Below are 12,842 nucleotides of genomic sequence, written 5' to 3'. Positions count from 1 at the left end.
ATGGTTCCATGAAAATTTGCTGTTTCTCTGATTAATGTTTTAACAGCCTTTCAAAGTGCAACAGGTTTTTTTTAGTGTAATTACAGTGGCGCTAATGTTTATAGCCCAAATTATCTATGATTGCTAATTCCTATTAATATTCCAACTAAAACTGTCATACACTAACTTCCTAGTGTATATATTTTTCTCTGGTGCTATGCTCATGCCTCCAGAGCTCTCCACTGGGAGGAATATAATGCTGCTGCTAAAGGTGTCTTCCAGGGTGGTCTTGGGCCCCTTCAGGGCTAATTTTGTTTGTCATAACCTTGCATTTGCTAATGGGGTACACACTTACCCTTTGGGCCCTTAGGCTTAGTTACACCGTGATTACTTCTTTTTTTTTTTTCGGTCCTCTGTGTTATTTTTTAAAGAGTTTTGCAATTTCACAAAGCTAAAAAAAAGCCAAAAATGAAAAAAAAAACCAAACACCACAAAATCAAACAAAAAGCAAACCAATAGCAACAAACAAAAGCCAAACCCAACCAAAACAACAAAACCCAAACCCCACAAGTAAAGCAAAAATAAAATATAACTAAACCAAACTCAAAATCATAATGTGAGAAACTCCTGACATCTGAGTAATTTGCCACTGAATATAGGACAATTCAGGCAATGGTGAATTTATTCTAATTCAAGTTTCTTAATTTTATATTTTTTTCAAAGGCAGCTAAAATAAATTCAAGACCAAACAAGACCTGACAAATTCTGAAGTTTGTTATGAGTAGTTATGGCTATAAAGCCTGAGGTGTATCACTAACACTTGGCAACACCAAGTTTGTTGGCCTGCAGGTTTTCTCTGTTCTACTTGTTTTCTTACTGATTTCAATGGTGAGTCTCTAATCTATGAAATGGATAAATTTGAAATATGTGTTAATGAGAAGCAGTTTTTGTGAGTCTCAGATATCTTCTGCTGATCCTTTTTTGATCTCTCTTCCATATAACCTTCACAGGCAATACCCTAATGAGTTAATTCCTCATAATTCATTTATATGTCTCAAAGACTTTATTTTTTCAGCTTATTTTTCTGGTACAATAAATGATTAGAGGACTTTGCAGTGTATCTGGCACTGTATATTACTATGTAGTTAGGAATAACTACATTGAATTTCCCACCTATACATATTTCTCTGTTTGATGTATTTTAAACAAAGAGATTATGTGTGTAATACTGATTGGATAAATTTATTTTCCATAATTATTTTTTCTCATAATTTTTGAACATCTTGTGTTTGCTAAGCTGTAAACTGTACCTGAGGTATTCCCCTTCACTCTGATAATACAGTGTGTGCAAGATATAATTGTTCGGACTGTAAATCTTTACTAGAGATAATTTGATGCTTCTGGATTTTTTGTGCTGCCCATAAACAGAAGGAAGACATTTGAGATCATCGAACATCAATGGCAACTGGCAACAAGCTAATACTTTCCAATAGGATAATTCAAATCATAAAAAAAGTGTTATTATTAATTTTTTTTTCAGGTTTTAGTTGGATTTAGTTATCTGGATTCCTGTATATTATGGGCTGATACTTAAGGTGATGCAGGCTCATCAGTTCTGGATCCCCCCTGGACTACGAAAAGCATTCTTCCTAAATACTGTGTTGGGACCTGTCTTGTTCAACATCTTCGTCGCTGACATGGACAGTGGGATTGAGTGCGCCCTCAGCAAGTTTGCCGATGACACCAAGCTGTGTGGTTCGGTTGATACGCTGGAGGGAAGGAATGCCATCCAGAGGGACCTCGACACACTTGTGAGGTGGGCTGATGCCAACCTCATGAAGTTTAACCATGCCAAGTGCAAGGTCCTGCACCTGGGTCGGAGCAATCCCAGGCACAGCTACAGGTTGGGCAGAGAAGAGATTCAGAGCAGCCCTGCGGAGAAGGACTTGGGGGTGTTGGTCGATGAGAAAATAAACATGAGCTGGCAGAGTGCGCTTGCAGCCCAGAAAGCCAACCGTATCCTGGGCTGCATCAAAAGGAGCGTGACCAGCAGGTGGAAGGAGGTGATCCTGTCCATTTACTCTGCTCTTGTGAGACCTCACCTGGAGTATTGTGTGCAGCTCTGGGGTCCTCAACATAAAAAGGACATGGAACTGTTGGAACAAGTCCAGAGAAGGGTCACGAGGATGATCAGGGGACTGGAGCACCTCCTCTATGAAGACAGGCTGAGGAAGTTGGGTCTGTTCAGCCTGGAGAAGAGAAGGCTGCATGGAGACCTCATAGCAGCCTTCCAGTGTGTGAAGGGGGCCTATAGGGATGCTGGGGAGGGACTCTTCATTAGGGACTGTAGTGATAGGGCAAGGGGTAATGGGTTAAAACTTAAACAGGGGAAGTTTAGATTGGCTATAAGGAGGAAATTCTTTCCTGTTAGGGTGGTGAGGCACTGGAATAGGTTGCCCAGGGAGGTTGTGAATGCTCCATCCCTGGCAGTGTTCAAGATCAGGTTGGACGAGGCCTTGGGTGATATGGTATAGTGTGAGGTGTCTGTGCCCACGGCAGGGGTGTTGTAACTAGATGATCTTAAGGTCCTTTCCAACCCTAACTATTCTATGATTCTATGATGGAATTTAAGCTGTCTAGTTATAATTTATTGAATTCTGTATGTTACCCTGACTCAGTGTGAATTAATTTATGATATGTAATGTAACCTGGTGAATTAGTTCTGAATTATGACACTTTACAATTTGTTGGCCCACTACTGGATTTTTAATTTATTAGACTACCTTTGTGTTAAGTATTATGGGTTTTTCAAAAGGTAATACTCAGAATTAGACCATGCATTTTCTTATTCAGCAGCTTCTATAAAATATTTATCTGTGTGAAGAAAGGGTAAACTTGAAGAAAATGCAGTTGCTTTTGTGACAACATGATTCCACAGAATTTTTTTTTTAATTAATTTTCTAAGGTTCCTGTAGTAGAGAAACACTTTGCCAAAACTGTTAAGTATTAGAATTGCAGGGCTGGTTTAAAATCCAATCCAAATTCTATTTCATTCTGTGCAGTATTTCCATTACATCTGATTGATGTTTAGGAAAAAAACAAGGCTTCTTTTATGTTCTCTTTGTGAGTTGTTCTAGTAAACAAGGCATTCATATACTTTTGTGTGGTCTTTTAAAGACAGTAATCCACTGGATGGGTTACTGCATTGTGGTGTCTTTATAATTTGGACCTAGCTGTGGCTCTAAGGAACAGAAAGGTTAAAGAAGGTGAATGAAAGGTTGAAAATCTTTTAAAGAAGTGAACTGATTGATAGTTACTTTACCTCACTATGTGACCACTTTATTAAATGCACTCATCAAAAAGCCTATATATATATATATATATATATATATATGTACTGATATGAAGGTTCGGCTGAATAGATGCAAAATATATAAACCAAAAAAGTGCTCATCTATATTTTTTTCCTTGCCTTGTGTTTTGACCCTTGTTAGCAATACCAGGAAGAAAGATATTACTGTTCTTTCTAAAAAACTAAGGGTTAATATATTGGCAGCCCTGAGTTTTGACTTAGGATTGTACAAATCATAATTGTAAGTGTAGCAAAAATAAAATAGACATGTCACCCATTATTTACAGTAGTGCTACAGAAGGTATCTGTAGGATATTGTATGATGTTGTATAGTGGTTAATACAAAGATGTCATAAAGGATGGAGACAAGAGGCACCGAACCTGCAGATTAAAAGACATTTAATAAGAATTGAAAGAGCTTGTCTGGCTCATCTTGATTATATTTAAAATGTCTTTTATAGGTATTGGGTTTATACTAATGAAAAACTCACACTTCTCTTATGTGGCTGAATAATTAAGACTAATGATGTTAGTTTGGGCCCATAGACTCAAAAAATAGAAAAACACATTGTTAAATCTATGATGCATTTGCAGTATTGAACCAGCATGACTTGATTTCTCATTGAAATCTCTGAAAGTATTGTAAATGGCATAGACTGCCATTGTAAGGTGTTCACAGAAGCTGTTCAATACTGAAAATAAACATAGGTCTGCTTTGCTGTTTGTCATTCTTCAAGCTGTCTGGCAGCAAAACAAATCGCTGGAATAGCTTTGGTGGTTATAAAGTAGGAAACATGCCAGTAAAATAAACTTGACAAATTTTGTAAGAAATCCTAAAATGACAAACAGCATGATGCAGAATCATAAACACAAGTGGCCAGTATTATCATATGCTATTTAGAAAAGCACAAATAGTCAAAAAGTCATGCAGCTGATTATTGAAGTCATTCATCTGTTGGTTGCTGGGGCACTAGTAATACAGTTCAGTCTTGAAGGTTTCTTATTATTTAGACCACGTTGTAGAATCTATTGATTATCCCTGTGTGGCATGATTTATTCTTTCATCTAATATTTGTGCTCTTGGTAATAGGATACTGAAGCCACGGATTGTAACTGATATTTTGTATCACATATTTTATAGTTTTCATCTAGGAAAAAGTAATAATGAAAAATTGAGAAGGGTCATAAAAACCTTATTCATGTCATTCTAAATTATTATAACATCTTTATTTTACTAACATTACCTACTTTTGTGTAAAAGACTGAATCGACAGTTACAAAAATAGACATTTTCCTAGGAGGTTTTAATATTCTCCACACTTTATTATTTTAAACCATCTAAACCAAGAATTTATTTGACTTAAATTTTTGTCTTTGTTACTCTGTCTGCTCCAAGCTTTTATATGAAAGGTTCTTGAATCAGTGATAATTGGGTATCTAGGATTTAGTTCAGCTGACTAGGCACAGCCATCTAGTTCCATTTTAAATGCAAAACATCCACACAAAGCCTGCAGATGTGACACAGGACCTGCAGAAAACCCATACCCTTCCAGACAGGCACATAGCAACTACCATTGAAAATTGCATTGAACACTCTTAGGCAACTAAATAAATCCTCCATAGTAGGATTGTACTTTCTTTGCAGTGTTTATTCCCTCCAATAAAAATGAGACAAAATGTACAGTAGAATATTTAGGGTTCTAATTTAGCTGTCCATGTACATGTGTCCCCATGTGAGCTAGGTGTCCAAACTGCCTTTATAGCTGGTGGAGATCTCATCCTCTGTTCAGTCGCATTAAAGTGGGTGTCTTGATCAGTGTGCCCTATCTGATATGTTGTGTCTCATCTGCTGCTCCAGAAGAACATGTGTCTCTCATATTAACATTGGCTGCAATGCAGGTGTCTCAGGTATGGTCTGGCATGAAGTGCTGGAGGTTGAAATATGTCACAGAGCCGGTGAATGAACAGTGGATGCAGGCAGTGGTGGCCTCCAGAGTTACTCAGCTGGTACTTCCACATGTCAAATCATGGGGTAAACAGAAGAGGCTTTGGAATAGGTCTCCACTGCTGGGAGCTCCATGTGATGTCCTGGCTTCAGGAGTCTGACTTTTTAAAGAAATCAAACCCTATGCTGAATCACTGTGATATCTGGCATGTATGAATGTTTATAGTGAAGTTCACTTTAGGAGAGACGCACATATGAATGTGCAATAGTAATGTTAAAAAAAAAGAAAGGCAAATGGGGTGCACTTTTCTACTCTATTGTGGGCAGTCAGCACTTAATAGCACAGGAATAGAGTTAATGAATCTGATTTTGAAGCATATATCTCATTTTCATTGGAGAAAGCAAAGAATGCATAGAAAGTATAAGCGGATTAGATTAATATGTCTTCCCTATGATCTTTACACAGTTTGCAATTTTAAACCCATTGAACTGACAAACTTTTAATTAGAATATAAAGCATTTATTATGCATAAATATGTATTACAGATATGATAGCTAGTCTTCGTTATTACATTAAAATTGTTCTTTCTACTGTTCCTTTCAGTCACTGACTTAACATCAGACTTCAGATTGCTTCATTAATTGTGTGGCATAGTTTGACACTATTTGATTCTGCCTATTTTAACATCCATTTGGAAAGTATTAACTGTACTTCGTGCTTTTAGTCACTTCTATAGAGTTCCATTAAAAAGATAAATGTGAAAAAAAAAATTTGTAAAGTTTGAATGAATAAAAGAAAGTTACTGAGTCATAGTCATCCAGTGGAAAAAGTGGGTTAATACTTGTAATACGTATTCTGAGGTCTAAGTTTCTTTTTAAACTATATATTGCTCCTTTGCTTTCCCTGAAGTGCAAGCTTCTCAGGCAGATCTGGAAAATTCTTCATTCAGACACCCCTTTTCTGTTTAGAAACCCAGCTTTTTTCCTTACTTGCAAATCATAGATCAAGTCAGGGAAGAATACTTTTATTAGGAACTACTCAGCGTACTTAAGGATTGCTGCTTAACATTTGAAATGAAATGTAAGTTTATCCATTCAGACTTTACCTGTTGTGCAGATCTTCAGGATTAGAGATGGTGCATCTCAGTGCCCAAAGAAGGCAGTTCTGCCCATGCCAGCACTTTGCTTGACCATAGCAATTGCCAGACCAAACAGTAGCGTTGTTTAAAAGCATGTATGATTCAAACATAGAACATAGTTCTCATGTGTGTTGGGTACACCTCCTTCCTTTGGAAGACAAAAAGACAAAACTGATCTTTTAAAAATTTTTAATGGAATGGGAGAGTTGTTTAAATTGCTATTACTTTTGCCCATCCATTTTAGGATGGTAAGAGGAATGACTTGAAGTGACTGAGAGCATTTAAGTTTCTAGTGCAATTTGCAGAATGAGTCATGAGATGAGAGAACTAATGTATGTATATATATACAAAAATACAGTAGGGCTTTGTTGTATTTTGTAACTTAATAACTCATCTTACAATCAATTTCCTTTTATAGTTTTTAGATTGTTTAGTATGTCCTGCCAAGAAAACATATGGATTATTGATTGTGTTGTAGAATTACTTGCAAGGTAAAAAAAATGCATTGCCGATAGATGTAAGATGTCCTGATGTAATTGTTTTAATTTCTTACTTTAATTTTTTATATTTGAAACCTTAAAAATAACAAACTTACTTTATTGCAGAAACCTTTGAAATGCTTATCAGACTGGCTGAGAATTACACAAGCACACTTTTCTCCAAAACATATAAAAACATGGCTGCTGAGGCTACTACACATGTACAGGAGTTTTTCACAGATGTTGGACTCTTCGTATTTGGCACAGACATTAGCACAGAGGAATCTCTCAACAGATTTCTTGACACCCTCTTCCCAGTCATCTACAACCATGTGATTAACCCTGGTCTGACTGACATTTCAATAGAATATGCGGAGTGCCTCCAAATGGCGAGAAGAGACATCAAACCCTTTGGTAAAATTCCCAAAAAGGCCATAAGACAAATGGGAAGATCACTGTTACCCAGCCTGACTTTCTTGCAGGCTCTGAATTTGGGGATTGAAGTGATCAATACAACAGATCATCTGCATTTCTCTAAAGACTGCAGCAGAGCTTTACTGAGAATGCAGTACTGCCCCCATTGCCAAGGACTGACTTTAAGTAAGCCCTGTATACTGCCTCAACATTATCCGAGGCTGCTTAGCTAACATAGCGGAAGCTGATCTTCATTGGCGGGGATATATTCAGTCCCTGGAGGAGCTCTCAAGTGCCATGAGTGGAACATATGACATTGAGCACATGCTTCTGAACTTCCACTTGCTTGTTAATGATGCTTTCTTACAGGCTCATGTCAATGGTCCAGAATTATCTGAGCAGGTAAGTAGCTGGTTTTATCCACACTTAGTGCAAACATGACACTCATAAAATTAACATAACTATTACTTGTTTGGGCATTTTTATGGTGATGAACACATTTGTATCTGAGTTCAGTTTATTTGACAATGCTTTTTTCCAGGATTGCCAGTTTTTATTTTACTCATGCACATGACCTGCTAATTTCTTGTATTCTGTTCACAAGTTTAACATCAAATGGGGATTCAATGTTTTGGCAGCATTTACAGTAAGGGCTATTCAGTATGAAAAGATTTCTTGTGTGGAATTTATCTTTTCCCACTTCCCATGAAACCACAGCATTTTTCAAAATTTTGCTGAGTAAAAATTATTGTTGCATAACCCAATGGAAACTTCTTTTCTTTACCCTTTTTATTTAGAAGTTAACATTTTCAGTAGATGCACTGAGTAGCTTAATTTTAACTTTACAACTGTCTGTTAAGTTCTGCTGAACAACAGTGAACAATGGAATGTGTCATTAAGTTTGAAAGCTTAAAATATTAATGAAATTTAATATTAATTAAAATATTAATGAAAGGAAGGTGACTTATCTGGTGAAAAACTGATCCCATAAATATTCTATAAAACCATACTAATACCCTGACATTTGTGTAAATGAGAATGTTAAATCTCAGCAGTATTTGTTTGCAGATGGGAAACGTTTTCTGTGACATCCTATGACATATGAGAATAATTTTTAAGAGTACAAAAAAACGTTTTTCATGAGCATAAGAAAATTGTTTAATCACTTCACTGTTATCTTACATGCACATAATGATATATTTAAACAATGCTTCTTTTAGAGGCCAGTAGCCTGTCTTAAAGAACCTATGACTTTGCATTTATTATTTGCATAATTTTGTAGGTTTCAAAGAAAGTGTCACAGTTCATTTTTAACATGAACTAAATCCTTCCTTAAATATACTTAAGAGAAAAAGCAAGTTGTGTGAGAGCTGTATTAGCTGTGAATGCATGAAGAACTTGAAAGATATGGTTAGAGAAAGATACACATTATTTAGTTACACATTATAAAGAAAACTAGTGTATCTGAAAATTTAAGAATGTTACATAAGTAGCAAAGTTTAAATTCTTCCTACATTATATTGACCCAAAATACATTTTGTAATTGTATTTTTCTCTGTATCCTTACATACAGGCTTCACTGACAGTGACATATTCTGTGTTTAATACTGGATTGGATATCTTGGTCTGGGTAGATGCCTTTAGTTTTACAGTATACACAGGTCTTAACAGGCTGTCTCTGTGTCACTGTGCTGTGGCACTGTGGGGCAGTAATACTTCCTCTTTATGTGACTAGCTGGACTTGAAGCAGTATCTTCTGCTAAGCAGCTGATATGAAGATCTGACAATAAACAACTGGACTTAATTTAACAAACAGAAGATTCTTCACTTCAGACCAACAATCTGTTAAAATGGTTTCTTCATCCTGCTTGTATTCAGTGAGCAACAGGAAAATTGCACAATTCTATGAATTTCCCATTTTATCTGCTTTATACCAGCCAGCTACATTATCCAGAATCTTCTTCTGATTAACTTCCTTAAGAAAAACTGTGATTTTTTTTTTTTAGAAATTTTTTAACAGTTTGGCTCAGAAGTGGCTCACTGATGTCTGTCTAATTCCTAATATGTTTCAGAGCTTCAGTTGCCTTTTAGAGATAATCCCCATTCCTCTTCAGATTTTTTGGGTGATTTCTTTTACCTACAACTTCCAGGAAAAAACTAGAATGGAAAAGTAAAGGCTCAAGGGAAAGACTTCTGTTTCCTGTTTCATTTTTGGTCATTTAGCTTGAAAAGTTTTAAGCTTGGATTTTCAGCAGTGAACTGGCATTGGCACAGACTTGGAAGCCTCTCAGCACACTCATGTTTTCAAAATGAAAGTTTTATGCTTTATTTTAGGATTCTTGAAAACTCTATGCCTTCCCTCTCCCCTCTTTCATGTCATGCAAGAAATACCAGATTTTCTTATGCAGTGATATTTTGTGTCAATGTGTTTGTTTGAAGATCAAGTGTTTACTTGTTAAGATCTTCTCATATAGAATCACTTCCAAACTTTAAAACCAAAATACTTCATTTTTCATTCACTCTGTATGAGAACTGTGCATTTAGAGATCTTTCACTTACTCTCTATGTTACAATTGACCAGGCCTTTCTCTCTTTGATCTATAATTTGGTCAAACAAGACTATGATGGATTGATCCCTTGAAACATGGTGATCTCAGTTCTGATGTGCTGAGTATGGCTTTGAGTATATTTGCCCATACATCAGGTATCGAGACCTAATTCTGACATGTAATAAATGGAGTCTTTCAGCTTTAAGAGGCAGAGGACATAAATTCTGTTGAAATTGACTCATTAATATTTATTTATTTTATCTTCAGAGTGACTCATGAACTGTTTCAAATTTTGATAAGCAATTAATGCATCAGTGATTCTAGCAGACATATAAAAGATGATTATGAGCTAGCAAATAATGGCTCATTTAAACACGCAGCAGTCCCTGCAGTTTTAAAAGTGAATTTCATCACATCAAGAACTTTCATGAGTTTTAAAGAAGCAGAGAAAAAAAAATCTTTAAATATTTGGAAGTATGATATATAAATATGCAAATGTTAATATGAGAATTGAGAGTATCCTGCTTAGTGATACATGTATTTGTACAGCTCTTTATCTAATCATGGGTATGGTTTTTGTAAATAACTATATGTAAATGATTTTTTATAACCTGTTGCATGGGTTTCTATATTTAAATCTTACGTATATTCACACTTTAAGCCCTGTGTGGTGTGGAAAGACTACTAATGCCTATATAGCATAGCTTCTTTTTACTAAACCTTTTTTTCCAGTAATTTACAACTTGTTCCCTTTTCTGCTTGGGTCAGCAGAGCAGTGCTGTGATGTCCCCAGCTGGAATTTGTCTTTCCCTTTATTCTTCCTGTTTTGAATTCACACCTTTAATTCCTGCCTCCCACAGCTCCACTGACTGAAAAATAAGTGCAGCACCTGTTCATCATCTCTATACCTGGACGTTATTCTATGCTGTTCTGCAGAATCTAGTGATGTGTGGGTTGTGCAACTATTCACGTATTTATATACATTCGCACACACACACGTATATTTAATGACAGTCTGTTCTGTGTTCCTGAAGTCTGTATATGTCTATTTCTGTACTGCTCATGCTCAGTGCATAGTGGACTGTGTGCTTTTTAGCTGATAGGAGTTAGAACAGGAATTTTTTTTAGTAGACTTCTGCTGTGGATGCTTGTGCAGCTATAATGTCATAGAGGATTAAGAGAGCTGCATCATACGAAATGGGAACAGTATTAACTATTAAAATAATTTGAGAAAGGTAATATGTAGTTCTTAAGCTTTGGAGAACAGGTAAAAGTACTTACTCCTACAAAGGACCTTATAGACTCATCCTATGCTTCTCTGTGCTCAGCCTGGGCTGCTCTGTGCTGGTCTCTGAGCTTGTGTATAGCCAGGGAATTCCCCAGTGAGGGCAACAGTGCAGGCTAATGGACACACAAGAACTTCTTCTTCGTTGTGGTTTAAACCCAGTCAGGTAACTTGTTCACTCACTCCCAGTGAGTGGTGCCGAGCTGACAACAATCAAGGTCCGTGTCCGTCTCCCTCCCCCCTGCACCGGGGCTCTCCCCTTCCCCGCTCCCAGAGGAACGGGGAGGAGGATCGAGAGAGTGCAACTCCTACGGGTTGAGACAAGAACAGTCCAGCAACAAATCACCACCGCTACTATCAGCTAAAACAATGATAAGGGAAAATAACAAGGGAAGAGAATACGATACCACCGGCCAAGAAAGCGAGTTCCACCCGGAAGCCCCTGTCCTTCCGGGTAACTCCCAGTTACCCCTCACCCTGGGCATGACGTGCTGTGGTATGGAATACCTCCCCGGCTAGCCCGGGTCAGGCGCCCCGTCTCTGCTTCCTCACAGCTTCCCCTCCTCCCTGGCAGAGCATGAGCCTCACAGAGTCCTTGGTCAGGGTAAACATCACTTAGCAACAACCGAAAACATCGGCTTCACCAACACTGTTCTCAAACTAGAAGTCAAAACACAGCACTGCACCAGTTAACACAAAGGAAAAAAAACATGACTGCTACTGCTGAACCCAGGACACACATTTAAGCCTTATTTAAGGAAAAACAATCAAAAAACCTATAGAAACTTATTTTCAAGTTATAATAAATTGTTTTGTGTTTCCTCCATTCTGTTGTCCTAGACATTGTCAATGTTAAGGACAAAGAGAGATTTTAGCAAGATTGAAATTTTTTGTGTGTATGTGGATGGAAACTACTAGCCCAGCATAAGAGTGTGTTTCTGTTCCTTTTATGCATGAGTTACTGGCACAGCCCCATGTCATGGAAAGGCAAGTTCCTGTGTCACTCACAGTGTGATTCAAGAGCACAGTAAGCCTGTCTCACCCTAGGTTGTCCAGGTTCTGTTCTGGCACCATTCTCAGCTGTGTGTTTCCACCCCTTTCCCTGTGTTCACATTGCTTTGGCAGCTGAAAGTCAAGCTGGTTGAGGGAGCTGTCTTGAAGAGAGGGTCTCTCTTAGCCGTGGTTTTGTTTTGGTGTTTGGAGACTTGTGCTGTCACTCTTTTGGTAACACAGAAGCTGACATGTCCCTCGGAGTGGAACAGAGGACCTGAGAGGAGGTGATACTGATCTGAGGCAGGAGCTGAAGGAAAAGGGGAGAGGAACTGGAGAGGAAATAAAACAGTTACAAGGATTTATAATTAAATCTTTCCTCCAAACTTTACATTAAACTATTGTTCTTGATTCCCAAAAGATCAGTGGTGTTTGGGATTAATACTGAATAAAAGAGATGAAAAGGAATATTGATTCCTTTTGTTATGTATTCTAGGCACTGATGAGCTGGGGATCTGAAGGAAAAGGAAGTGCATGACCATGATACTAGAAGCTATATATACATATTAAAACGTGGGAATCAGAAACACCTCAAAAAAAAAAAAATTAAAAAAAAATAAAATCACACAGACAAATTCTGGCATCCCCTAACTTGGAAAGTGAAGAATTTGTGCTGTAAATTTGGTAGAAGTCTTCTATGTATTTTTGTA

At 37.2% G+C, this 12,842-nt stretch overlaps 1 protein-coding gene across 1 annotated transcript in view; it reads left to right on the top strand.

Annotated features, from left to right (window-relative positions):
- GPC5 (glypican 5) overlaps nucleotides 1-12,842 on the top strand; it is a 100,472-nt gene that overhangs the window by 71,171 nt on the left and 16,459 nt on the right. Inside the window, 2 exon segments of the mRNA XM_061445202.1 lie at nucleotides 7,021-7,504; nucleotides 7,506-7,710. Coding sequence (XP_061301186.1) covers nucleotides 7,021-7,504; nucleotides 7,506-7,710 — 689 coding nt within the window.

Source organism: Pezoporus flaviventris, unplaced genomic scaffold (genome assembly GCF_033815535.1).
Source record: "Pezoporus flaviventris isolate CSIRO_AGI_PZ_B2104156 unplaced genomic scaffold, CSIRO_AGI_Pfla_v1 ptg000003l, whole genome shotgun sequence".
Taxonomy (NCBI): domain Eukaryota; kingdom Metazoa; phylum Chordata; class Aves; order Psittaciformes; family Psittacidae; genus Pezoporus; species Pezoporus flaviventris.
The sequence above is the reverse complement of the archived record's forward strand: the minus strand, read 5'-3'. Positions and strand labels throughout refer to the sequence as shown.